The sequence below is a fragment of the Vitis vinifera genome, chromosome 16 (assembly GCF_030704535.1).
Source record: "Vitis vinifera cultivar Pinot Noir 40024 chromosome 16, ASM3070453v1".
In the NCBI taxonomy this organism is placed as follows: Eukaryota; Viridiplantae; Streptophyta; class Magnoliopsida; order Vitales; family Vitaceae; genus Vitis; species Vitis vinifera.
Window position 1 is genome coordinate 19573689 of NC_081820.1, and position 25259 is coordinate 19598947.

General features: G+C 32.9%; 2 protein-coding genes across 2 annotated transcripts; both read left to right on the top strand.

Annotated features, from left to right (window-relative positions):
* Positions 1 to 485: 485 nt before the first annotated feature.
* Positions 486 to 1662, top strand: LOC100244647 (transcription factor bHLH118). Its single transcript, XM_019225965.1, has 3 exons — positions 486 to 656; positions 1145 to 1483; positions 1585 to 1662. Exons 1-3 carry the CDS (start codon positions 486 to 488, stop codon positions 1660 to 1662), a joined length of 588 nt encoding a protein of 195 aa, XP_019081510.1.
* Positions 1663 to 13467: 11805 nt separating this feature from the next.
* LOC100261784 (PTI1-like tyrosine-protein kinase At3g15890) lies at positions 13468 to 15001 on the top strand. The gene is made up of 4 exons (XM_002271248.3): positions 13468 to 13517; positions 13612 to 13759; positions 13860 to 14122; positions 14335 to 15001. Exons 1-4 carry the CDS (start codon positions 13468 to 13470, stop codon positions 14999 to 15001), a joined length of 1128 nt encoding a protein of 375 aa, XP_002271284.1.
* The last annotated feature ends 10258 nt before the right edge of the window (positions 15002 to 25259 follow it).

The window sequence follows — 25259 nt, forward strand, 5'->3', positions numbered from 1 at the left end:
ACCGAGATTTACACAACTGAGAAAGAAATTGTTACTATTTGGGTCTTCTAAGTAGGACCTACAAGATGGTGATGTTCAAATTCCAACCCAATCTCCAGACAAATGCAGGTCCACCGATGGGAATGCAGATGAAAGAAATGAGGAGTTTTTCCCTGCACAAAAGTAAAGTGCCCAGAAACAAGCTGTAAAATTAAGTGTAACAATGCCACTTATTATCTTGCCTTGTCTATGAAGAGATCACGGAGAATCTTAGGCCCATTGAAGATCTCATGCGCTAACAAGCATATCTCCTTATTGTGGCTCCACTTCATACACATAGGTAGCTTTGAATTGAATAATATATATGAACTGTACAATCTTCCCTTTACAACAAGGCTATGAGTTGTCTGAAATCTTCTCCCTTCCCAGCGTTTATGCATATAGTTCAATAAGATCTGATCCTGGGTCATGCTTCACTGGAAGTAAGTAATAATCTTCCCAAAAATATGGAAAAGAGCCCTAGACAAAAAGTAGTGCTCACTCCGGGCAAAAATACAGAGAATACTAGTAGTAGCAACAAGAAGATCCTGCGAAGAGATATGGAACGACAAAGGCGCCAAGAAATGGCTAATCTGAATGCTTCTCTTCGATCATTGCTTCCACTTGAATATGTCAAGGTCAAGAAACTTAATTTCATTTTTTTCTTTTTTTTTCCTTCCTCTATATTTAATGTCATGGATTCGGTTCATAATTAGGTTAAGAAACGGATGCCTTATAAGTGTAGGTGCAAGCCCTCTTCAATTGGTTTTTATCACTTCATCTATAGAATTATGTCAAGAAATGGCTACCCTTTATGAATATATAGCTGCAATGATCACTCCCTCCCAATTTTATCCTTCGTCTTCTCCATTTGGTCTCTTCACTTGGTCTTTATAATTAATTATGTCTAGATTTGGCTGTCCTTGGTACATAGTTATGGTGATTTTCTTCCTCTTGTTTTATTCTTCTATGATTTTTATTATTTCTTATGTCAAGAAATGGCTTATGCATAGCTTCTATTGTATTCTCCCTCTTTATTTTTCTTCATTTTTTTTTCACTTGGTTTTTTTATCATTTGGCTTTTATAATTGTGTTAAGTCTACAGTACATGTTGATGGATATACAGGGAAAACGCTCAATATCTGATCACATGCATGAAGCAGTGAATTACATCAACCACCTGCAAATGAAGATTCAAGATCTGGGTACCAAGAGAGATGAGTTGAGAAATCAGTCTAACATGAGTGCTTGTGATTCAGAGAGTGGAAGCTCCTATAAACGGTCACGACACTGTGTTATAGTCTCCCCATGTATGGACGGTGTAGAGATTTTGATAAGTGGGGGCTTCAAGGAAGGGTTGCTGCTATCAAAAGTGATGGAAGTACTGCTTGAAGAAGGACTAGGTGTTCACAGATGTGTTTCCACCAAAGTAAATGAAGGATTGCTTCACACTATGAATTGCAAGGTACTGAGAATCAACATAGAGTTATCTGTTCATTCATTTCTCCCTAGGTATAGAGTTTCATGCAAAGTTTTTACTTCCTTTGTTGAATTTCACCTCAGCAGGTCAGCGATCCCACAGGTTTTGACCTATGTGGGCTGCGGCAGAAATTGTGGAATGCTGTAACTCCATCTTCCAGATGAATTTGCAAGTAATAGTGTATTTCCTAGGGCTAATATGAAATTGAACTTGATCTTTATGATATTCACCAAAAAGATTAAAAAAGAAAAAAGAAAAAAAAGGGAAATCTATATATATATATATATATATATATATATATAGAGAGAGAGAGAGAGAGAGAGAGAGAGAGAGAGAGAGGTTTTTCTATTTAGGCTGCAATTCAGATGAGTTGTGTGTCAAGTTAAAGATGTACGCTAGTCCAATCCAGCCTCATTTACATAAGTTTTAAACTCAATGTTTGGTATCAAGTTCACCATATTGTTAAGGTTAAATAATTAATTGATTAACATCTTAACATATTTATTAACACCACCATTGGAGTGTTCATTAATCCACCATAGTTTAAAATTATGGTTGACAAAAGGAATAAGTCATAGATGATAGCTAGTTAGAAATAAGGCACAAGAGAACAACATAAAAATTAGCAGTATAAGTATACATCTTCTTTTTGTATGTAATGTTATGGTCTTATAATGTAAGTTGGTGTGAAGTGGTGACGGTGTAGACATTTTATATTAAATCTTCTGAGTTATATCAACAATTTACTAGTGTAAGCAGAAGACTTCTAATAATATATAAGAAATTTAAATTTGATCTATCTCTATATATGATCAACCTGAATACCATCCAACTACATTGGAGTTTCTCATTCAAGCTTTGTTTTTTATTATTGGTTGGGCTTGGGTTGGAGGACTTGAAGTTACCCGTCCAAACTGTATGACTACTACTCCTTTTTATCTTTCTATGTGTCTGTAATCTTTTGTGTATGAGGATCATTTCCTTAAATTTTGTGATTTCTATGTTGTTTCATCCTCCTGTAGTCGAAGTGAGTTTCTTTATAGAACAAAAGCTTGCTCATGTTGGAAACTCAGATATATATTACAACTTGCTTTGGAGATCTACTTGAGGGTTAAGTTAATATATTCAATGTACTTGCATTTCATCTTCTCATATATAATGAACTAGCATGACTCTGATTGAAGTTCATCAGATCTTCTGAGTTCTAGTTAGAGATATGTAGTTGTATTTCCAAATAGTATTTCTTCACATTGCTGCAAAACAAATCCATGAATATCAGAATGAGTGAAACATGATGTTATATGCAAAGTAATAGAATAACAGAGGTTATATACCTGAGGTTCTTCCCTAATTTTAAGAATTGCTTGGCTTCCTCTTCAGATTTTTAGTCATATATGATTATCGGTTTTCTTGTGAGAAGCTCTTGATCTACGTTTTCAATCTTGCCTCTAGTTATTGGCTTCAATCAACAGGACTTCATTTTTCATTGCAAGGTTTTCTCTTTGTTCTTTCCATGTTATGTTTCATTCAGTAAGAGAAAAGTTCAAAAACATTCTTGCCTCCAGTGTTCAGGGTGGTTAGAGGAAGCTAACTTTTACAAAAGTTCCTCAGAGTTCCAAAGCCCTTCTCTCATAAGTATTGCGACTCAAACAGTAGTATTACAAGTGAATTTGAGTCTTACAAATCTGGATTTGGAGAAGAATAGGTTGGAGGGCTCTCCTCCGTTCTTTGCTTTTTCTCCTCTTTGTTTGGATAAAAAGAAAACTGAAGAAAATGGTGAAGCCAGCTTTCTCTTCTCTTCCCTTCTTTTAAGTGGCAAAGTGCATACAGAAAAAATGTTTTTCCCTACCTGTGCAGATGTTGATCTTGGATACATAGGAAACAAGCTCTAAACTTGTGACAGCTCCTGTGATCCATCAATTTTGCGTCTGCTGTGACTCAAATTCTAAGGGATTCTCAAAGAAAAAAAAAAAAAATCCCAAAATCACATATGAGGAGAAAGTTTCGGGTGTCTACTTCTTGCCGTAAAGTTAACTTGCGCGTGACTTCAATGATTTCATGACACAAACCATTAACTTATGTGAAAAAGCTAACTGTGTCCTGCCATGGTTGCTGACTGCAGAAAAGCTTCAAATACCGTATCAGATAACATTGATTTTGGGGTCCCTTACTGATATTGGACAAATACAACAAGGGAAAATACTTGATAATTGGCATATAGTGGAACATTGTGAATGATTGTTTCATATAGTGATTAATGAATACATTTACTTCTAATTCTGTGGAGGTGAAACCAACAATACAATATGAGAATATTGTCTCCACAAGGCATTAATTCATAGCATCCATCAAACACAAGTTTTTCTGCCTTTTTAGCTTATTATGATGTAATATGTTCCTCACCTATCTAGGTAATCAAGTTAACATCATTAACTGCAGGATTTTGTGTCGACTTTTTTCGGAATTTGAAATTTAAGTTAGGAATATGTTTTCTGTTACTTTTGCTTTTCACACATACCAGCAAGTGATCGTACCATTCCATCCGACCATTTCATCAGTGGTTAGTTAAGGATTTTTCTGCAACCTATGTTTGCATAAATCCATCTAAGCTTCATTCTCCCTTTGAGGGAAGTCTGAGATTTGTAGATAATTCTATTCAGAGGCCTCTTAAAATGGTTTGAATAGTGCTCTATTCTTAATCTACAAAGTTGAGCAACTGAAAAATCATAATGTTCTTGCTTGGAACGTATCAGTTCTCACAGCTTACCATCAAAATGCAAATCAAAATTAATGCACATTGTGCTTATATTTTAATGGGCATTTTGACATGGGATGGAGAGCTGAATTTGGATATTATGTAGTCCTCTATGGATAGCCAATGGCATATGAATGTGGAAGTATATTGTGTTTTCTTAAGCTTCTAAAATCAGCATGTACTCTGTTTTGGAAATTTCAAGTTGTGCTTATGCTTCACAAAGTGATCAAGCTTATGTCTCCACATGGGACTTCAAACTTGTGTGGACATGGATTTTCAATCCTCATCTGCTATTTTACTGGGCTTTGAACTCCTAAAACCATCGAAATCCTGACACAAAGCTTATATGAATGCAGCAGCAGCAACAATGTTAATCCCAGATGACCTTTATGAGACCAAATTCCACATCTCCTGACAGTCCCTTTCTTTCTTGCTCCTCTGGAGAATTCCCCATATTGGAGGACTAAGTGTTTTCCACTCTCTATGTAAACTAAGTAATGCCACCATTATTTACACCATTTTATGATAACCCCTTGAGCCATTTTGAAGAACTAAGCTTGAAATGTTAATTTCACTAGTCCTATGGACATCCACTGCATTCCAGGTTTGAGGTCAAGTCACACAGAAGGAGCTGGCAGCCTTTGGGCAAACTAGTCCAGAGTAAGAGCCACCATAAGGTCCAAAAGGCTCCTCTACTATCTGTCAATGCTGTGACCTCTGTAAAATCCATTTTTCATATGCATTTTTTCATTTCTTTTGAAGAGAGTTTCTCCCAATTCAACCATCAGTTTATGCAAGTTTCAACCATAATTTAAATGAACAATGTTAGAACCAAAATTTGTGGAATATGGAAGATTTCAATGTTATCATCGAGAAAATATGAGAGAAAGAAAATAAAATAATTTTAAAAAAATTAATAAATTATTTTTTTATACTATTTCAAATATATTTCGCTTATTGTAATTCTTATATATGAAGATTAAATAATCTATAAATACATAAGTTTTTAATTAATTTTAATTATATTTGATTTTGTTTCATATTTCTTATCATAAAATCAAATATGAGAAAATCTCTCCTTTTCTAATATTTTTTTTCCTTTTCTTAATATTTTTCGGAACCAAACATAGTCGTGATCCAGTGACTGATATTAAGCATGATAGAAAAGCACCCATCAGCAATAGGACATGAACTAGTGCATTTCTCCCCTTTCTAAATTTGAATTTCCAGATTAGGCTGGTAGTGTCTGAAGAAGGTTTTTCAAAGCTAGGAAATTAGATGAATAAAACTATGGGATATGACAAGCATCCCATGATAAGCATACGCACTACATCATTGTCAATGTGAATATCAAAGTGAAGTGCATAAGAATGACATCCTCTCTGATGCCTATTTGCAACTCCATTACTCAATCTTTAGTCATCCTTGGCAATTGGCACCCTTAAACAATAGACATCCAAAGCATTACAAGTCATTTGTTTCATTACTTAAAAAAATTAAATATATCTAAACCATAATTAATTAAGCTTGATTAGCCTGGATCGGAATTAGGCTGCAATTTGTCAAACAACCTAAAAATGGTCACATTCAATTAATCATACTTAAATGATGTATTAGAATAATTAAATACTAGGGATTCATCACTATAGCTGACTTTGACCATGATTTTTTAGGGTTAGATTTTTTTATTTTACCTCTCTCTACCTGTATACCTAAACTTATTTATTATTATTATTAGTATTATTATTTAAATTCATACAACATGTACCTAATGTTGCTATAATTCAAATACTAAGGGTCTATTCTATATACCCCAACTACTCCATTGCCTTAAAATAAGAGGAAAACAAAAAGGATAATTAATTAGAGTGCCAATATTATATTGATTATTGATTAGGATTGAATGAGGCTTGGATGGTGTGAATTTGGTTTTCATATTTAATAAATGTTTAAATTTAAAATATTTTAGAATGAAGTCGAAGATGAATTCAATTTTCTTATTTAGAAAATAAAGATAATTTTATAATGGCTTTATGATATAAAAGATGGAGAAAATAAAATATAATTTAAATTAGATAGAAACTTATGTATTTTTAAATTATTTAATTTTTATTTATAAGAAAAAAAAGAGAGTAAAATGAATTAGAATTAATCTATAAAAATAATTTATTAATTTGATTTTTTTGTTTCACTTCTTTCTTCTTTTTAAATTTCCTTAATATTTTCTTCTCTTCCCATTGTATATAAATGTTATTTATTTATTTTTTTTAAAAAGTGAGATTATACATGCATTCACCTAATAGCTCTACACATCCACCTTATTTGCATATTCATTTTAAAACATATATCTACACATCCACTTAGATATTACCAATATACGTAAAATACCCTTACATTCTTCTTGTTCATACCAGACCTTTTTTCTTCTCTCATTTTGTTCTTCTCGGTAAACCATAAAGCAAAATCTTCATTTGTCATGCTTGTTTCTCAACAAAAAAGAATTCAAGTTAGGTTCAAAACCAATTTAATTAACATCTTTTATGCAAATTCTTTTTATGAATCCATATACTAATATTATGTTAGTTTCACATTGATATAGTTAGGTTTGTTATTTATGTAATTTTTTTTCTAAATATTTATTGTTAAAATAGTTTAAAATATTTAAGAATAATTTAGAATTTGTTGATTTACGTGCAATGATTTATGGCGAAGATTAAAAAAATCGAAAAGAAGAAAAAACACACAGATTTAATGTGGTTCGACAGACTGCCTACATCCACGGGAACAAGGAAGAAGACTTTCACTATGTATCGAATTAGGGTTACATAAAAAGGTATTCATGCTAACCCTCAGGTAATGAAATTCCGAAAATACCCCTGAATCGTATCGAGGGAGGCGTTGCCCTTCGCACCTCCCTCCACCTATCATTCGCCCACAACAATAAAGATACAAACTTGAATGGCAAATGCTTTCGCTCTGGCATTTGCCCTTTTTTTTTTTTCTCCATATGTCTTTCACTTAATATGAGCCACATACTACAACAATCTCCACCTTGGCGAATATTCACTCCCCCCCTTAGGAGACAAGAAACATAGCTTGTAACTCCACCTGGGACAATAGGTTGTGGCATCTCCTATCTAGCATCTGGAGACATTAACCAAGTTCAAACAATGCTTAAACTTTTATATGGTAACAAGTTTTGTCAACATGTTTGCTGCATTCTCAGAGGTGTCTGCTGCATTCTCAGAGGTGTGAACCTTCTCGAGTAACAATTCACCAGAAGAAACCAATTCTCTGATCTTGTGAAACCTCACATTTGTGTTTGGTCCTTGCATGATACACCTGGTTCTTTGCCAAATAAATGGCACTTTGACTGTCACAATATAATTGAACTCCACCTTGCTGAATACCCAACTCCTTGACCAAACCTGTAAGCCATAATGATTCCTTTGCAACCTCAACCATTGCCATATATTCTGACTCAGTAGTAGATAGTGCAACTAAAGACTGTATCATAGACTTCCAACAAATAGGTTCCCCACCAAGGGTGAATACATAACCTGTGGTAGACCTCCTGTCATTCAAGTCTCCTACATAGTCTGCATCAACATATCCCCTAATCGAATGATCACTCTGTTGTTTGCTGAACATAATGTCATAGTCTGTAGTACCCTTTAAGTATCTAAAAATCCATTTGACTGCATCCCAATGCATTCTTCCTAGATTTGATAGAAACTTGCTCACCACACTAACAACATGTGCCAAATTTGGTCTTGTACAAACCATAGCATACATCAAGCATCCCGCTGCACTTGCATGTGGAACCTTTGACATGTCTTTCACTTCATCATATGTCTTTGGGCATTAATTAGTAGACAATCTAAAATGATTTGCCAAAGGTGTACTTACTGGTTTTGCATTATCCATGTTGAACTTCTCCAGCACTCTCTTGACATAGCTATGTTGAGATAACCATAATCTCCTTGAAGCTCTATCCCTATGAATCTCCATCCCAAGGATTTTCTTAGCTGCACCTAAATCCTTCATGTTAAATTCCTTGCTCAACAGAGACTTTAACTTATTGACCTCAATCATACTCTTTGCAGCAATTAACATGTCATCCACACAGAATAATAGAAAAATAGATGAATCATCATCTAGGCTCTTTACATAAACACAACAATCATACTCACATCTCTTATAGCCAATCCTGATCATGTAGGAGTCAAATCGCTTGTACCATTGCCTTGGGGACTGCTTCAACCCACAAAGTGATTTCTTTAATTTACAGACCAAGTGTTCTTGTCTAGGTTGAATAAACCTTTCTGGTTGTACCATAGAGACCAACTCCTCCAAATCACCATGAAGAAAAGTTACCTTTACATCCATTTGCTCTAATTGCATGTCAAAATGTGCTACCAAACCTAGCACTGTCCTGATGGAAGTGTGTCTGAGCATGGGGGGGAAAATCTCATCATAGTCAACCCCTTTCCTCTGTGAGTAACCTTTAGCTTCTAAACGAGCTTTGAATTTTTCACCCTCTTTTTTTGAAACTGTTGCTTTCTTCTTGTACACCCATTTACATCTTATTGCTCTCTTCCCCTCTAGAAGCTCCACCAAATCCCATGTCTGGTTCTTATGCAAAGATTGAATCTCCTCCATTATAGAACCCATCCATCTACCTTTCTCTTCGTTGTGTATTGCCTCTTGAAAGGTAGTAGGATCCCTGCTACTAGTAATCAATGCATAAGAAACCAAATCTTCAAAACCATACCTGGTAAGTGGCCTAATAGTGCGTCTGTGTCTGTCTATGGCTATACTGTGATGTTATTGATCTTCTAAACTTGACTTCCCTGCATTCCGAGCACGATCCTTTATATCATGGGTCTCTAATTCCACTTGTATCAGTTTCTCATTACTGTTGCAATTTTCTGGTTCCTGTTTCTCTTATTTATGAGTACACTGTAACATGGCTTTCTCATTAAAAACCACATCTTTATTGATCACCACCTTGTTTGCCTTTGGATCCCAGAGCTTGAAGCCTTTCACCCCTTTTTGATACCTTAGAAAAATACACAGTCTAGACTTCACATTAAACTTTGATCTTTCCTCATTAGGAATGTGCACATAGGTTGGACACCTAAATACTCTCAAACCAGAGTAATCTACCAGACTGTCTGTCCATACTTTCTCTATTAATTTCCCATCTAATGTTGGTCTAGGTGACTTGTTGATCAAGTAACATGCCATGTTCACTACTTCTACCTAAAATTTCTTTTCAAGGTCTACATTCAATCTGAGACATCGAGCTCTTTCAACTATTGTTTTGTTCATCATTTCTACTACATCATTTTGTTGTGGTGTCTTGCGTATTGTGAAGTGTCTCTTAATCCCATGTTGCTCACACAATTTCGTGAATTTTGAATCTGTATACTCAGTACCATTATTTGACCCGAGGCATTTTATCTTTCTCCTTATCTAGTTTTCTACTTCAACTTTCCACAACTTAAACTTGGCAAACGTTTCTAACTTGTGTTGCATGAAGTACACCCAAACCTTTCATGAGTAATCATCAATAAAACTCACAAAATACATATTTCCTCCCAATGATGCTTCCCTTACTGGTCCCCAAACATCTGTATGAACATAGTCAAGAAACTCCTCTGTCTTGTGTGTGGCTGTCTTGAACTGCACTTTATTCTGTTTCCCAAAAACACGATACTTGCAAAAATCACGTTTACATGTTTTGATACCCTTCAAAAGATTTCTCTTATGAAGCTCCATCATCTCACGCTCACCCATATGCCCTAATTGCATATGCCACAAGACTGTATTGTCTGACTCAGACTCTGAGGTTGCAACTCCACCTACAATTGTGGTACCTAACAATTTATAAATATTTCCTACTAGTTTTTGTCTTTTCATCACTATCATAGCACCTTTACTCACCTTCATTACTCCACTTGTAGACTTGTAACTATTATTATTAGTTACAAGTCTTTCTACCTGTGTACCTAAACTTATTTATTATTATTATTATTAGTATTATTATTTAAATTCATACAACATGTACCTAATGTTGCTATAATTCAAATACTAAGGGTCTATTCTATAAACCCCAACTACTCCATTGCCTTAAAATAAGAGGAAAACAAAAGATAATTAATTAGAGTGCCAATACGATATTGATTATTGATTAGGATTGGATGAGGCCTGGATGGTGTGAATTTGGTTTTCATATTTAATAAATGTTTAAAATTTAAAATATTTTAGAATGAAGTCGAAGATGAATTCAACTTTTTTATTTAGAAAATAAAGATAATTTGTTGATGTTTGTTTTATGATATAAAAGATGGAGAAAATAAAATATAATTTAAATTAGATATAAACTTATGTATTTTTAAATTATTTAATTTTTATTTATAAAAATAAAAATGAGTAAAATGAATTTGAATTAATCTATAAAAATAATTTATTAATTTGAATTTTTTCTTTTCAGTTCTTTCTTCTTTTTAAATTTCCTTAATATTTTCTTCTCTTCCCATTGTATATAAATGTTTTTTTTTTTTAAAAAAAGTGAGATTATACATGCATTCACCTAATAGCTCTAGACATCCACCTTATTTGCACATTCATTTTAAAACATATATCGACACATCCACCTAGATATTACCAATATATGTAAAATACCCTTACATTCTTCTCGTTCATACCACACCTTTTTTCTTCTCTCATTTTTATTCTTCTTGATAAACCATAAAGCAAAATCTTCATTTGTCATGCTTGTTTCTCAACAAAAAAGAATTCAAGTTAGGTTAAAAACCAATTTAATTAACATCTTTTATGCAAATTCTTTTTATGAATCCATATACTAATATTATGCTAGTTTCACATTGATATAGTTAGGTTTGTTATTTATGTAATTTTTTTTATAAATATTTATTGTTAAAATAGTTTAAAATATTTAAGAATAATTTAGAAGTGATATAGAAGTGCACTTGAAAAAATGAAAGAAAATTAAAGAAAAATTTGAGACTTCTCACAACAATCTCCACTTTGAATTAAATTTCATCAAGTCAATCTTTGATCTCTTCATGATCTACGGTTTCTTTTTTTTTGTGTACATCACTCTTCTCGTGTGCCATTGTTACTTTCATGTATCATGGTCTTGTTGTATGTTATGATCCTTTTGTTTCTTGTATCATTAATGAGAGAAAAATTGACTCCATAATTAAGTACAATTCTTTTCTATAATCCTCTTTTGTACTCTATTCTCTTGGCTCTTCTTTGAAATCTTCAAATAAGGTTCTCCCAAATATCTCCAACCAAGGCTCTTCTAGCACCAAGGCTTTTCTAGGCATCTTCAACTAGGAATGGCAACGGGGCGGGTTCGGGACGGGTCGCCCCCATCCCAACCCCGTCCCGTTTAGCAAAACCAATTCCCATCCCCGTCCCGTTTAAAAAAATTAAACGGGGCGGGGCGGGGCGGGGCGGGTATGGGAATTTCTCCCATACCCGCCCCGCCCCGCCCCGCCCCGTCCCGTTTAGCTTTTTTTTTTAAATTACTTTAAAAAATTTTAATTACATTAAAATAAATATATTTTATAAATAATAAAATTATTATATTTTTTATAACTTATTTTATTAAAATTTTTTATTATTATCTATATATTAAAAATAGTAAAATTAAATTTTAAATTAAATTAATTTTAAAATTAAATTAAATTAAAATTTAAAATTAATTTTATATGTAAACGAGGCGGGGCGGGGCGGGATGAGGCAATACCCGAACCTGCCCCGGGTTTTAAAAAAAAATCCCATACCCGTTTAATAAATTTTAACCCCGTCCCATTAGGGGCGGGGCAGGGCGGGTACCCGAAAAAACCCGCCCCGTTGCCATCCCTATCTTCAACCAAGGCTCTCTTCCAGACATCTTTAACCAAGGCTCTCTTCACATCTTTAACTAAGTCTCTTCCAAACATCTTCAACCAAGACTCTAATATCTCTTATTGTGCTAACAAAAGTGTTAATGCAAACATATAGAAGAACATAAAAATAAAGCAATCCACACATAAAGGTATATGAGATTTTAATGTAGTTTGATCAATTATGCCTACCTCCACAGATGAGAGAGAACGTTCCACTATACAATAAAGAATATTACAAATGGCAAAAATAAATACAAATATTGGGTCCTAAAACATCCCACTTTCCCCCATTTTTTATATCTCTATCCTGAATCATGAGGCCTTTTGCTCATTCGATTGTCTCTCACTTTTCCTCACATCTACACTCTGAAGACCCTTTTGCTCCAAAAGGTGTCTCATTCTCTTTCTCACACCTCTATCAACCATCAACATTCCTCACAAGCTTCTCTCTCTTCTAACTTTTCCCTTCATGATTTAGAATATTTATAGAGATAGTCTAATTAATTTTCTTTATTCTACGAGAAATCTAATTACAATTACATATAAACTTAAAAAATATTCTATATAGTATTTAGTTTACAAAAAGACATATTTCAATTAAGAATTTCAGACACCTCTCAACAAACTTTTATTAGGTTAATTTGTGGAGAGACTAAAAGAAAAGAAATGGAGCAAACAAAGAAGTTAGTGGGTATATATTTTGGTCTTTTGGATATTTTTGTCCAAAACAATGGTAATCCAAGCGGATATGAAGAGTAATTAGTGGATAAATATATAATTTGTTTTAAAAAGAAAATCCTTTTCTCAAATTCTAGTAGAGGAGAAAAAAAATTATTATGATTGATAATTTTTTGTTTGGAAAAAGTTTTGAAGCTCTTAAATTCATTTGCATAAGAAGGATTAGGGCACGATAGAATAGAGCCAATTTTACTACCAAATAAATGGACTCCATCTCTGTTGAATATTAAAAGGAAAAAGAAAAATTGATCATAATCATAGGCCCCAACAATTCTGATTAAGAAATTAGAAAAAGTTGACATCTCCAATGGCAGAAGAGCTTAATAAAGCCTTACAATCAGTAAATTACACCAGCTTCAAGGCTCCTCTTGACTCATCCAAGGCTCCCTTTTGTCTTCACCACAAGAATCCTTCCTTTCAGCTTTGAAATTTCCGAAACTTTCGTTTTCTTCTTAGCCCCTTCCACCTTTGTTCATTTGAGTCCTCCGTCTCCCCCACCTCATATACATCATCTCCCATTCTCCCATACCTTTTCTTCTCTGGAAAAAATGACGTGGACATGTTTTTGCTGCATCTCCCAAGAGCATTCAGAAGCCAGGTATGCTATATCAACTCTTTTTTTGCTCATCTCTTAGCTTCAACTCGGTTTCTTTGTTTTTTATTTTTTTATTTTTCTTTTTTTGGTTTTCCAGTGTGAAGAATAATAGTAAAGACTATCCATGGGAGATATACTCTCTCAAGGAGCTTCTTCAAGCAACAGATAACTTCCATGAGACCAAGAAGATCGGCGAGGGAGGGTTTGGAAGTGTTTATTGTGGCCGAACAAGTAAAGGCGTCGAGGCAATCATGTCCATCTTTCTTTTCTTTTCAATTTTGTACTGTTCTTGGAAAAAAATTGGATGTGTGGATTGAAAAAGGTAGGTAATTTTTTATGTTGCAGATTGCAGTGAAAAGGCTAAAGGCCATGAGCGCAAAGGCTGAAATGGAATTCGCTGTGGAAGTGGAGATACTTGGAAGAGTGAGGCATAAGAACTTGTTGGGGTTGAGGGGATTCTATGCTGGAGGTGATGAAAGGCTTATTGTCTATGATTTCATGGCTAATCAAAGCTTGATTACCCATCTGCATGGCCAACTTTCTGCAGAATGTTTATTAGATTGGCCAAGAAGGATGAACATCGCACTCGGATCAGCTGAGGGAGTAGCGTGAGTTTGCCAATCTTTCCTTCAAACAAAAACCCCATCAACAACATCCACCATTCTTATTTCGTTTGGAAAACCTAATGAATTTTGAACTAGTCCAATTTTGCTTCAAGAATTTGTCAATACTGCAGGCCTCCTGGCTTTTTAAATCATATGTTTCCAATCTTGAGTTTTGTCCATTAATTCTGTATTTTTTTTCTTCACTTTTTGTTTAGGTATTTGCACCATGAGGCAAATCCTCACATAATACATAGAGACATAAAGGCTAGTAATGTCCTCCTAGATTCCGAATTCCAAGCCAAAGTTGCTGATTTCGGATTTGCCAAGCTCTTGCCAGAAGGGGTCACTCATTTGACCACAAGAGTAAAGGGGACACTAGGCTATTTGGCTCCTGAATATGCAATGTGGGGGAAGGTGTCTGAGAGCTGCGATGTTTACAGCTTTGGAATACTACTTCTAGAGATAATCAGTGCCAAAAAGCCCATAGAAAAACTTCCAGGAGGCGTGAAGCGCGACATCGTTCAATGGGCTACCCCATATGTTCAAAAAGGGGCATATCATCATATCGCCGACCCTAGGTTGAAGGGTAAGTTTGATCGATCTCAACTAAAATTAGCTATCACAGTTGCAATGAAATGTACTGATAACAACCCGGACAACCGCCCCAGCATGATGGAAGTGGTGGGGTGGCTTAAGGGCGATGTAGGGAGGAGGAAAAATGAGGTAATTTATGCTAAGGACGGGGTTGCGAAACATGAAAATAGTGATTATGATGATGATGATGATGATAATGATAAGGATAATGATACTGACTATGAATTAGGGTTTGGAACGACTAAATCCGATATTAGAGTAATACGGCCACGATCAAGAATGAGATGAATGTCGTATTTGTGAAATTGAAATCATGTCGTATTGTTCTTATCCTTTTGGATGTACCATGGAGATCAAGCACTCCAATATTGATATCTTCCATTTTTTTAATATCTTGTTGCTTATAATTAAATGTGTGAATTGTTTACAACTAGACATTGAGATCATCAATAGCTAGCACCATTGTCAATAGCTTTCAGAGGAACAAAAATATTCCACAATTGTTTAAGCATCACGCCACCGGCCCATATTATATTGAGATTAAATATAGAGAGCATTGCACATTAATATATATCAACATGTATAGTCAAGGATCTGGCCTAGGTATATGGGACATTTGGGCTTTCCTATCATCTCTCATGGGTTGGGTTTGGAGCTGTGGACCTTTTTCAGTAGTGGGCTTTGAAATGTAGTGTTGTAATTGATTAGCATGCCTGAAACTTCTTGGGCTCAGTCTCTACTTGAAATTCATTTGGGCCCTGGAAAATTATTCTGCAAAAAAGAATACTTTTTCTAATTTCAAAATAGTTGAACTCAGACTTATTTTTCTTTAAAATTTATTAATTGGTACAAATGAATTTTTTTTATTAATTTTTAAAAATCATAGGCAAATATACCCTAGAAATCCTTCTATCAGTGCAGAAAGAAAATTTTGAAAGTAAGCCTGCTAAAGCAGAATAAGATATCTAATGTGAGAGAGTTTGTGATGACTCTTTTTGTGAGTTGTGACCACATGGTGATAAAGATTAAAGACAAATAGAAAGGAATGAAGGATGAACAGAATAACGAATCCCGAAACTTTGAAGCCCTACTGCATGGCTGGTCCCATGATTTTGACAATGCAGCTATTGCAAACTGTGAGTGATACGAGTGCTCTGAAGAAGTTCATTGCTAGGTACATACATTGCCCCCCACCCATCCCTATGACTTTGATCACCATTGGAGATCCAATGATTATAACATGTTTGGTAATTGTTTCAAAAACAGTTTCCATTCTCCATAACAAAAAGAAAAAAGAAAATATATTTGACAGAATATTTTTAGTTATTTTTTAATTATTGTTTTAAAAAATAATTATACAAATATGAAGTATATTTAGAAGATATTTAAAACGTAAAAAAATATGTAAAAAATATTTTCCATATTTGTTGGAAACTGTTCTTAAAAATTATTTTTTAGAACTACTTTTGAAAACATTTATTAATAGGCCTGAATATTCGTCTTTGTCTTCGGGTCTTGGCAGTAGCCACTGCATCCAATATTTATCTAAATATAACTTAGACAGTTACTATAAATGTTTCCATGTTGAATTCTAGACCAGGATGTGAAATTTTGGACTTGCAACTGTTCATAGCTTTTGGGCGGTCAAGAGAATGCATATTAGGGTTTTTAAGGGGTGTGTGTGTGTGAATTCCTTTCATTCTCTTTGCAGTGTGAACTTATGGCCGAGTCAAACAATGGACTCAGTCAGTGAGAATGGATGGGGCCCTCTTCCAGTTCAAGGAACAGTTCAAATTTGAACACAGCACCCCGCCAATCATGACTACTGGATAAAATATTTTTAACTTATTTAGATCTCTTGATCATGACCAAGTATAAAGCATGTATGAAGTCTAAAATCTAATCACAAAGTTTCAAGTGTTTCCTAATGCCTTAGTTGTCAATTTGGTGAAATGATTTTGAGTTGATGGAAGGAAATATTACTTTAAATTGTATCCCTATAACTTCTTTTACAATTGATCTCCCAAAAAAAAATTATTTTTTTAGAGATTTTTAGGAGAATTTAGTTTTTTTGTATTTTTTTTAATGATTTATTATCTTAAAATTTATTAATTGATTTATAATTTAAATTCTAAGGTTATTCTATAAAATTAACTTAAAATATTTTCTAAGTCATCAAATTTACATATTGGCTCTCGTTTTTTTTTAAATTAATATTTATTTTCATTAATCTTAAGTAATAAATTTTTTTTTGAACATCTATATTAAAAGTCTTGTAAAAACATAGAATAATTGTAAAATATTTCCTTTAAGAAATGAGCCATAAATATAAAATCATGGATATATAAAGCCTTTTACTATATGGGTGTTTAGTAAACCAACTTAATGACTTAAAATAACTTAATAATTTAATTTAAGTTACTAAGTAAGTTTTGTATGTTTGGTAAAATAACTTAATGGTATGATTTAAAGTAAAAACAATTTTAAATAATAAGTAAAAACAATTAACTTATTTTTAAGTCCACATCTTCAGTTTACCTTTTTACTTTCATTTGTCCTAATTACATTTACGATCTCCTTTGTAATTCCACAACTTTGATTGTTATTAGACTTTTTTTTTGTTATAGTTATGATTTATGAGGATGAATATGTCAATTTGATAATTTAAAATAATTTTTAAGTTAATTTTATGAAACAATCTTAATACTTAAAATAAAAATTAAGTAATTAGTTTTAAGTCAACAAATTAAGTATAATTTAATTTAAAATCAATTTAAATCATTAAGTAATAAGTATTAAGTTTTATCAAACACAACTTATATATATGGGTAAATAGAGTATAAGATAATTTAAAATTTAAAATAAATTAATTATTTTGACTTAATATTTAATTTATTTTTCATTTTAAGTCATTATAGTAAACATATTTAATATGTTTAATGATTTAAATTGGTTTAGAGAATACCCTCCTCTTCTGTTAACTTCATGAAATGGAAAAGATTCTTGTTATATAGCATTGTGAGAATGTGACAGAACAGATACATTCTTCTACTTAATTGTTTAAATATGAAAACAATTGCTTCAGCTTTGGAAGTTAGCATCAAGACATTAAGATAAAATAAATGAATAGTAATTGTCAGTCATATGCATCAAAAAGGGTCAGAGAAAATAATTTGAATGGAATCAAAATAGCTGTGATAACAGCCTTTAAGCCTTCCATATTTACCAAATCCCAAGGTACATTCAAATAAAGGAAAAGACCAAACCTAGTAATCCTATGAGCCCATTAGCCTGAGATAGGAGCCATATGAAACTGGAAACACAGGACCCATCTCCTCCCATCACTCCATTCACAGGTTCAAAACACAAAAAGCAGTTGGTGTTTCTGTTAAAAGCTTGATAAAGCTTGTGAAAGCATTGGCACACATGTACCAGACACACACACTGAGACACAACAAAATTGATGATATACACAGATCTCTCCATCCCTAATCCTTCGTTTCTTTTTATATAACATTTAATACAGCTGGACAAGTGGGGCGGGGGAGAGAGGGGGCTAGTGACAAGGAAGTAGCCGGCCTACAAGAGATAGGCAATTGAAGGTAGGGGGCAGAGAGTTTCCAGATGCCATTTACTTGTTATTCCGTGTTTCCATGCTAACGGTTTGTGAAATTTAAGGGACCAGTGAGGTGATAAAGTGAAGAGAGAAAGATACAGTCATACAGAGAGAGAGAGAGAGATGATGGACCAGCTTGATTTGCAGCCTTATAGAGCAGCAGGTGCATATATGGGAGAGAGAGAAGAGAGAGAGTTTGGCATGAGTACTTCCAACAACTGGGTATCAATCACGAGTGGCAATGGGGATCAACACCCAAAAATTCATGTTAATCCAGTGAATACCATAAAGCTCCTCCACCATGCCACTCAGAACAAAAGTCAAAAAAGAAGCTACTTGTCAGGGAAAATATATGATATTCACTTCCATTTTCAGAGAAAAATAATAACAATAATTGTTTTGTTACACTGGCCCAATGGGTTTCAAATGCATTAAGAAGCATGACCAATCAACCAAATAAGATCAAGGGCAATTGATGATATGGATTTTTCGAGATACTTACCTTAGCCCACCCCTAATCTGTTTTGGTTGTTCTCTAATGGATTAGGGGTGAGTTTGGAAATAAGGAAGAAACTGAATCGGGTTTAGGTTAGGAATAGATAGTATTCAACCTACTCGACCCCATCTAGGGCTACCTAAACATATTAAATATATCTACGTACCCTCGTCTCTACAAATGACTAAAAAACACCACTATATGTATCGTCTTTCATCCCTTAAATATTTTTCAAACCTCTCAAATCCCTCTTGACCTTAATTATCTTTTTCTAGGAAATGTTTTCATTCTTTGCTTCTAAATCTCATCTTCCGTTAAATTTCTACCAACTAAATATCATCCTCCCTCAGATCTGTTCATATCAGATATCTTTTTTCCCTTAAATATTTCATTCTCTCATGTTAGGGAGTCATATACCTTTCTGATATCAAATATAAAATTCTCCCACATTTTTGCCTTGACTGAATTTTCTGCTAGTGCAAGTTACTTTGATTGTACACTTATCTACCTATGCCTCAACAAGCTCATGATCGATTGTCTGTAGAAATCATGGTAAAAGAAAACTAGAGAGAGGATAATTACAGTTGTAGCATCCAGATGTCAACCTTGAGGACTGATATAGTTGACTATTTATGTCTTGAATAGAGTATTCTTATGACCAAATTATGAATCTAACAAAAAACTTTTTAATGAAAAGATTGAATTTTAAATTAAATGATTAAATTGGTTGAGGAAAATCTACAACTAACGACCATAGAGCTTTCACAATTCTGCTTCAAATTTAGAACAAGAGAGAAAGGAATTCCTAGATCTAGGGTTTAGGTCCAAAATCAATCTAAGATCAAATTGAATCTTAAAACTAATTTTCATCTAGAACTTACATTAATATGCTTTATACATAGGTCACTAAATTCAATGTGATTGATTGGTAATTCACTTTTATGTCTATGCATTCATATTACTCATCCATCTTATAGATTCAATTTTAGATTCAAACACAATAGATCACACTAAGTTTGCTAGTGATCACGTGGTTGACAAGTATCATTGATACCTTAGTAAGTAGCCATTGTATCTTGTTTAATTTAAATTACATAGAGGATCTCATTCTAACAAATTAAACATGAAAACCTAATCAACAAATCTTATATTATTGCACTTGTGTTTTTCGTTGTTTGAATCTTCCACCTTCATGCTACATTTTTAGAACTAAAGATTTTAACCTCTCATGGTTGAGTTTGTTGTGATAGAGTCCTTAAAAGCATGACATAATGTAAGAAATGAGATTTTAGTTTTCACTATTCTATCCTTATTTGTATTAATATTTATTTGAGAATCTAGATTGACATCCTTTATGTTTTACATGACTTTGATGCATTATGAGTTGCGTAGAAGATATAAGTCACGAGTTCCTTACAATCCATCTGAGGTTGTAGTGAACTACCTTCATAGACCTAAAGTTACTACCATAAAGGAGAGCAAGGATATTGATTCAATGAGAATTGATGAACTTGTTGGCTCCGTACAAACATACAAACATATAAGATGACATTTCCTAATTCCCAAAAGCCTAAAGATTTAGCCTTTAAGGCTTTTAAGAATGAGAAAAAATAGATTGAAATGTCATATAATATAACTAGGGATGAATTGAATCATATGGTTAAAAGGATATTAGGAAGTTTTACAAAAATCAAGAATTTGGAAAAGGAAAAAGATTTGAATAATCTTTTAAAGAAAAAAATAAAGGTTCCTTCACAGGTAAGAAAATAGAATGCTTTAATTGTGGTGGTTGGGACATTTTGCTTCTGATTGTCCTAGTCCCAAAGATATTGGAACCTTGGATTAGAATTACTTGTTTCTATTTTAACTAATAAATCTCATCAAATTCTAGACATGCCATGTAGAGGAAGATTTGTTAAAATGGAACCAATTATGGCTATGATTATGCATGATAGTTTTGCATCACATAGAAAAACCCATAGGCCTAGTTATGAAAGAATTATCATAAAGAGAGTGATATTTTTTAATCTAGATTGGAGGATGATTTTCAATCTCCTCATACAAAACATTATCATTTTCTAATCATACAATTGCTTTATTTGATCAACAAAATTTGGAGTATGGGAGCTAATGAGAAAGATAACTAGCTTTAATGCAATCATTGCTAACATAGAAACAAATTCCTGCCAAAATAAGAAAACAAATTTACAAATTTGTGAAAAATAACTAATTCAACCTAAGTAATTACTTGGGGAAGGGGCATGGGTAAATTGGGTGATGGAAAATTTTGCAAGTCTTTGAACTAAATTAATACAAGTAACAAGAACATTGGATAATGAGAAAATCAAGACAAGTAGAGAAAGTGAAAGAGAATTGCAAACTCAATTTTACAATGGTTTGGCCCAAACCTTGGCCTATATCTACTTTCCTTAAGCTCTAATAGAGTGAGAGTTCTACTAGCTTCAAGGCTTAAACCAAGCCTTCAACTTATACAATCAAACTATATTTCCAATCAACCCTTTACAAACTCTTCGTAAGAGATAAACCTCACTTGAGCATTGATCTCAAATCTTTTAGCAAGGTAATGAAAGAATAACTTAATCTTAGAGAACAAAAATAGCTCACAAGATACCAGGAAACTAGGATTGGTTCAAAGGTGTATAAGAAAATAAGCAAGTGTAGGAATGAATGCACTTAAGAGTTTTTAATGGGAATTTTTGTAGGTTTAAAAATGAATACTCAAGGTTTCATGTGTGTAAATACTCTCTAAAACCCAAATATATATCATGGAAACTTGTGAACTCCATAACTCTCAACTTGGCTTTAAATGGTTGAGCAACCAATTTGACTAATTGATTAGTCATAGGTGACCATTCGGTCTACAAGCTCGACTAATCAAGCAATTGGTTTAACTAGTCAAGGCTTCTTCCTTAATTTGTTAAATAAGTCTTTTGGAAGTCAAGTGCATGTAAGTGCTTTCTTAATCGATTCAACCTTAATCGACTCAATTGGTTCCATAAACTTCAACTTTGTATTGAATTTGGATTTTTGAAATGGATCAAGGCCAAGAAACCTTGAAAAGGCTTCCAACACCTCTTGTAAAACCTTTAAAACATATTTTTGAAATGATTTAAGTCCAGGTCTAGAGAAAAACATGAAATAATCCAATTTTGAGAAAATAAACATAGTGCAAAACATGTAAATTAAGGATGCTTTTGAAAAAATTTAAGTGCAAAAAATATTTAGAGTGAGTCAAGTGCACCAAAAAATAATATAATAATGATTCCTAGGTCTTTAATGTGATCAAGTCTTTATTAAATACTTGATTTTGTCTTGACTTCTTGAAAACTTGAAGTATTAAACTTTATTGAACCATTACTACCATTAAGCTCCTTTTGTTATCATTCAAACTTAATTAAGGGAAACCTCAGGCTAACAACCTTTCTTTTTTTTTTTTATGATGACAAAATTAGGCTATATAGGAAAGAGCTCTTACTTAATATGTAAATGTCAATAGTCAAGGTTAAGCAAAGCTCAATTATAGATGAGAAATATGAATCAATAGATGATAGTTAATGTGAAGCCAAAACAAAATATTCATATGTAAGATATAAAAAGGTTCAATGACCGAGAAATCCAGAATATCCCCAAAGATAGATTCCAACCAATCAAATGTATCATGTCTAAAAGACCACCCAAACATGATATAAAAGAACAATAATATGTCAAAAAATAAAGGATCCAAAAGATGTCTTGTCCTAGATGTTCTAGATATGCCTCCTATGTAGATCTCACCCTTTGGGATATCATTAGGAGGGAAAGGCTATAGCTTTAGGGATGAGGTGGTGGAAAACGATATGTAGATAGGTCATCATCTCTTGGTGCTATGTCTACATGTGTGTGAAGACATCCTTAAGAAAACCCTAAAATTGATTAAACTAGCCATGGAAGTGATCAAATAGGCATTAGAACTTGTCAAACTATCTCTAGAGCTAAATAGATAAGCCATCCTAAAAGTGATCAATGCAAGTCTCTAGAGATGAGAAGCAATAGTCATTTTCCATAGATAACTCCTCGAATCAAGTCACTAAGGATCTAATTTGTGTGTATAGGTCATCCCAATGTTGGCTATCTCAAGCCTAAGGATAAAAATATTGGTTTTCACATAAATATCATTGGTTGTATTTTACAAAAATATCAAGAAATATCAATAAAAATTTTGAAAAATAAAAAATAAAAAATCGTGGGATGGAAATTCATCAAAACTAAAAAAAATGTTGGAAAATAAACTCCAAGAAATGATAAAATAATAAATAATAAACATGTTCAAGTTCTTTTATGTTTTGGAAAAAAAATAATATATGTATAATATAATTTTCTGACATTCAATAATAATATATAGAACTTGAAAAACACATTTTATAGAGATTATCTAAGTTGGATATATTTAAAGATATAACATAAATGATGATATATTTATGATTTTTTTCAAAATGTTTATAATTATATTTTTAAATATATATTTGTTTTATATTTAATTGTAGTAGATATAAAGAAAGACTCACTAAAAAAATTATGATAATGGTTTTATATTTTAATAATCAATGAAATGGAATTTGAATATAAAATAACTAAAATTAATTTATTTATTAAAGTTTTATTTTAATATTTTGTATTTGGTATGAATGTGTTTTAAATATATATTCATCTCTAAAATTATCATTTTTTTTTATTAAAATAAGAATTGAAAAGTTTAGTGTATATATAAGTTTAGCATTTATATCATTAAGGGCACATTAGCCCAAGTGGTCGATAAATCTTTTTCCATGTTAGAGGATTGGTTTCGACTCATAGCCATGATTTTGGAGATTCATATAAAAAAATTTTCACTTAGATATCAATGCTAGAAAACTCTAGGTACTCAATATTATGGCACTTATGAGTAGGTTTGAGTAGTCATAAATATCTCATGATGAGGCTAGGAAGTAGGGAAGGTCTCCTCATCTCTAATGCTAGTTAGAAATGTCTCTTCATGAGGCTAGATAGAAAGTGGGAAGGTCTACTAATCCCTAGTGTTAGGAAGTAAGAAGGCCTCCTCATCCCTAATGTTAGGAAGGCCTCCAACCTCCATCCTAAGTATCTTAGTGTGGACCCGCATTTTTCACATGCGATCAACCTTACTCAATGACAAAACTTGTTTTCTTAGTGCAAAACTGATTTTATAAAATTGGATTTGCCACTTATTTTTATTTATTTTATAAAGGGAAAATAAAATAAGAAACAAAAACCCTAAGAGTGACTCCTTATTTTTTGAAAAATGTGTCTTCGAGAATTTGAGTTAGTTTGGGGGTTAGAATACTTATAAAAAATGTATCATAAGGTAGCAACCCTCTAAGCCTTAAAATAGGTTTCTTCTAACTAGGTTAAGGTAAGTATGAGAATTAATTGATAGATCAGGGAAACTATAAGATAGCAAAGGTGATGTTATCTAAAGCCTAGAGAAATGTTATTCACACGAAATAAAAATACCAAAGGATTCAACCACATAAGAAGAGAATATAAGTGTACTTTAGCTACAAATCAAAGTGCTTTCATAAATATATTAATGTCAAGCTATAAATAGGTTGTAATTGAGCTATAAATAGAATAAGAGAATTATTTTAAAATCCCTTAAATTGAAAGATTCAGTTAAATAGTTTTCTAATTTAGGAATAAGTTAGTTTCCTATTATGTCTCTTGTTTCCTACTTCTTCTCTTATAATCTCCTATATAAACTGTGTGTATAGTCAATCTAATATACAAAACTTATTATTTTTCATCCCATATTTCGTGACATGGTATCAAAGCAGTAGGTTTTTTAAAACCTGAGCATCATTTTGGCCTTCATTGCCATTTTTTATGGCCTTCATAGCTGGATTATTTTTTTATTCATGTTTTCTTTCTTTGCTTTGTTTTCTAAAGGCAAAATAGAGTATTTCACGTGTTTTTTTACCAACCTTCGTTGTTGTTGGTTTTTTGTTTCGTAATTTGCCTTAATTCCCAAGAGATCAATTTTTTTGTGGAAGATGTCGGAGGTTGCAGAGACGATTACTACAGCACAATCGGAGGAGATTGTTCGATCTCAACAACCCGGGGAATTGCAAAACATTCAAGTTACGTATAGGTTGGATGGAAAAAATTACCTTAAATGGTCTCAACTTGTTTGCACTGTGTTGAAAGGGAAATGAAAGATCAACCATCTTATGGGTACAGGGCCAAAACTAGGAGATCCCTGTTTTGAAGCATGGGATGAAGAAGATTCTATGATTATGGTGTGGCTGTGGAATTCTATGACTCTTAAATTAGAAACACATGTATGTTCTTGGCTATGGCTAATGATATTTGGGACGCAATCCAACAGACGTATTCAAAAGCTAGAGATGTGGCTCAAGTAT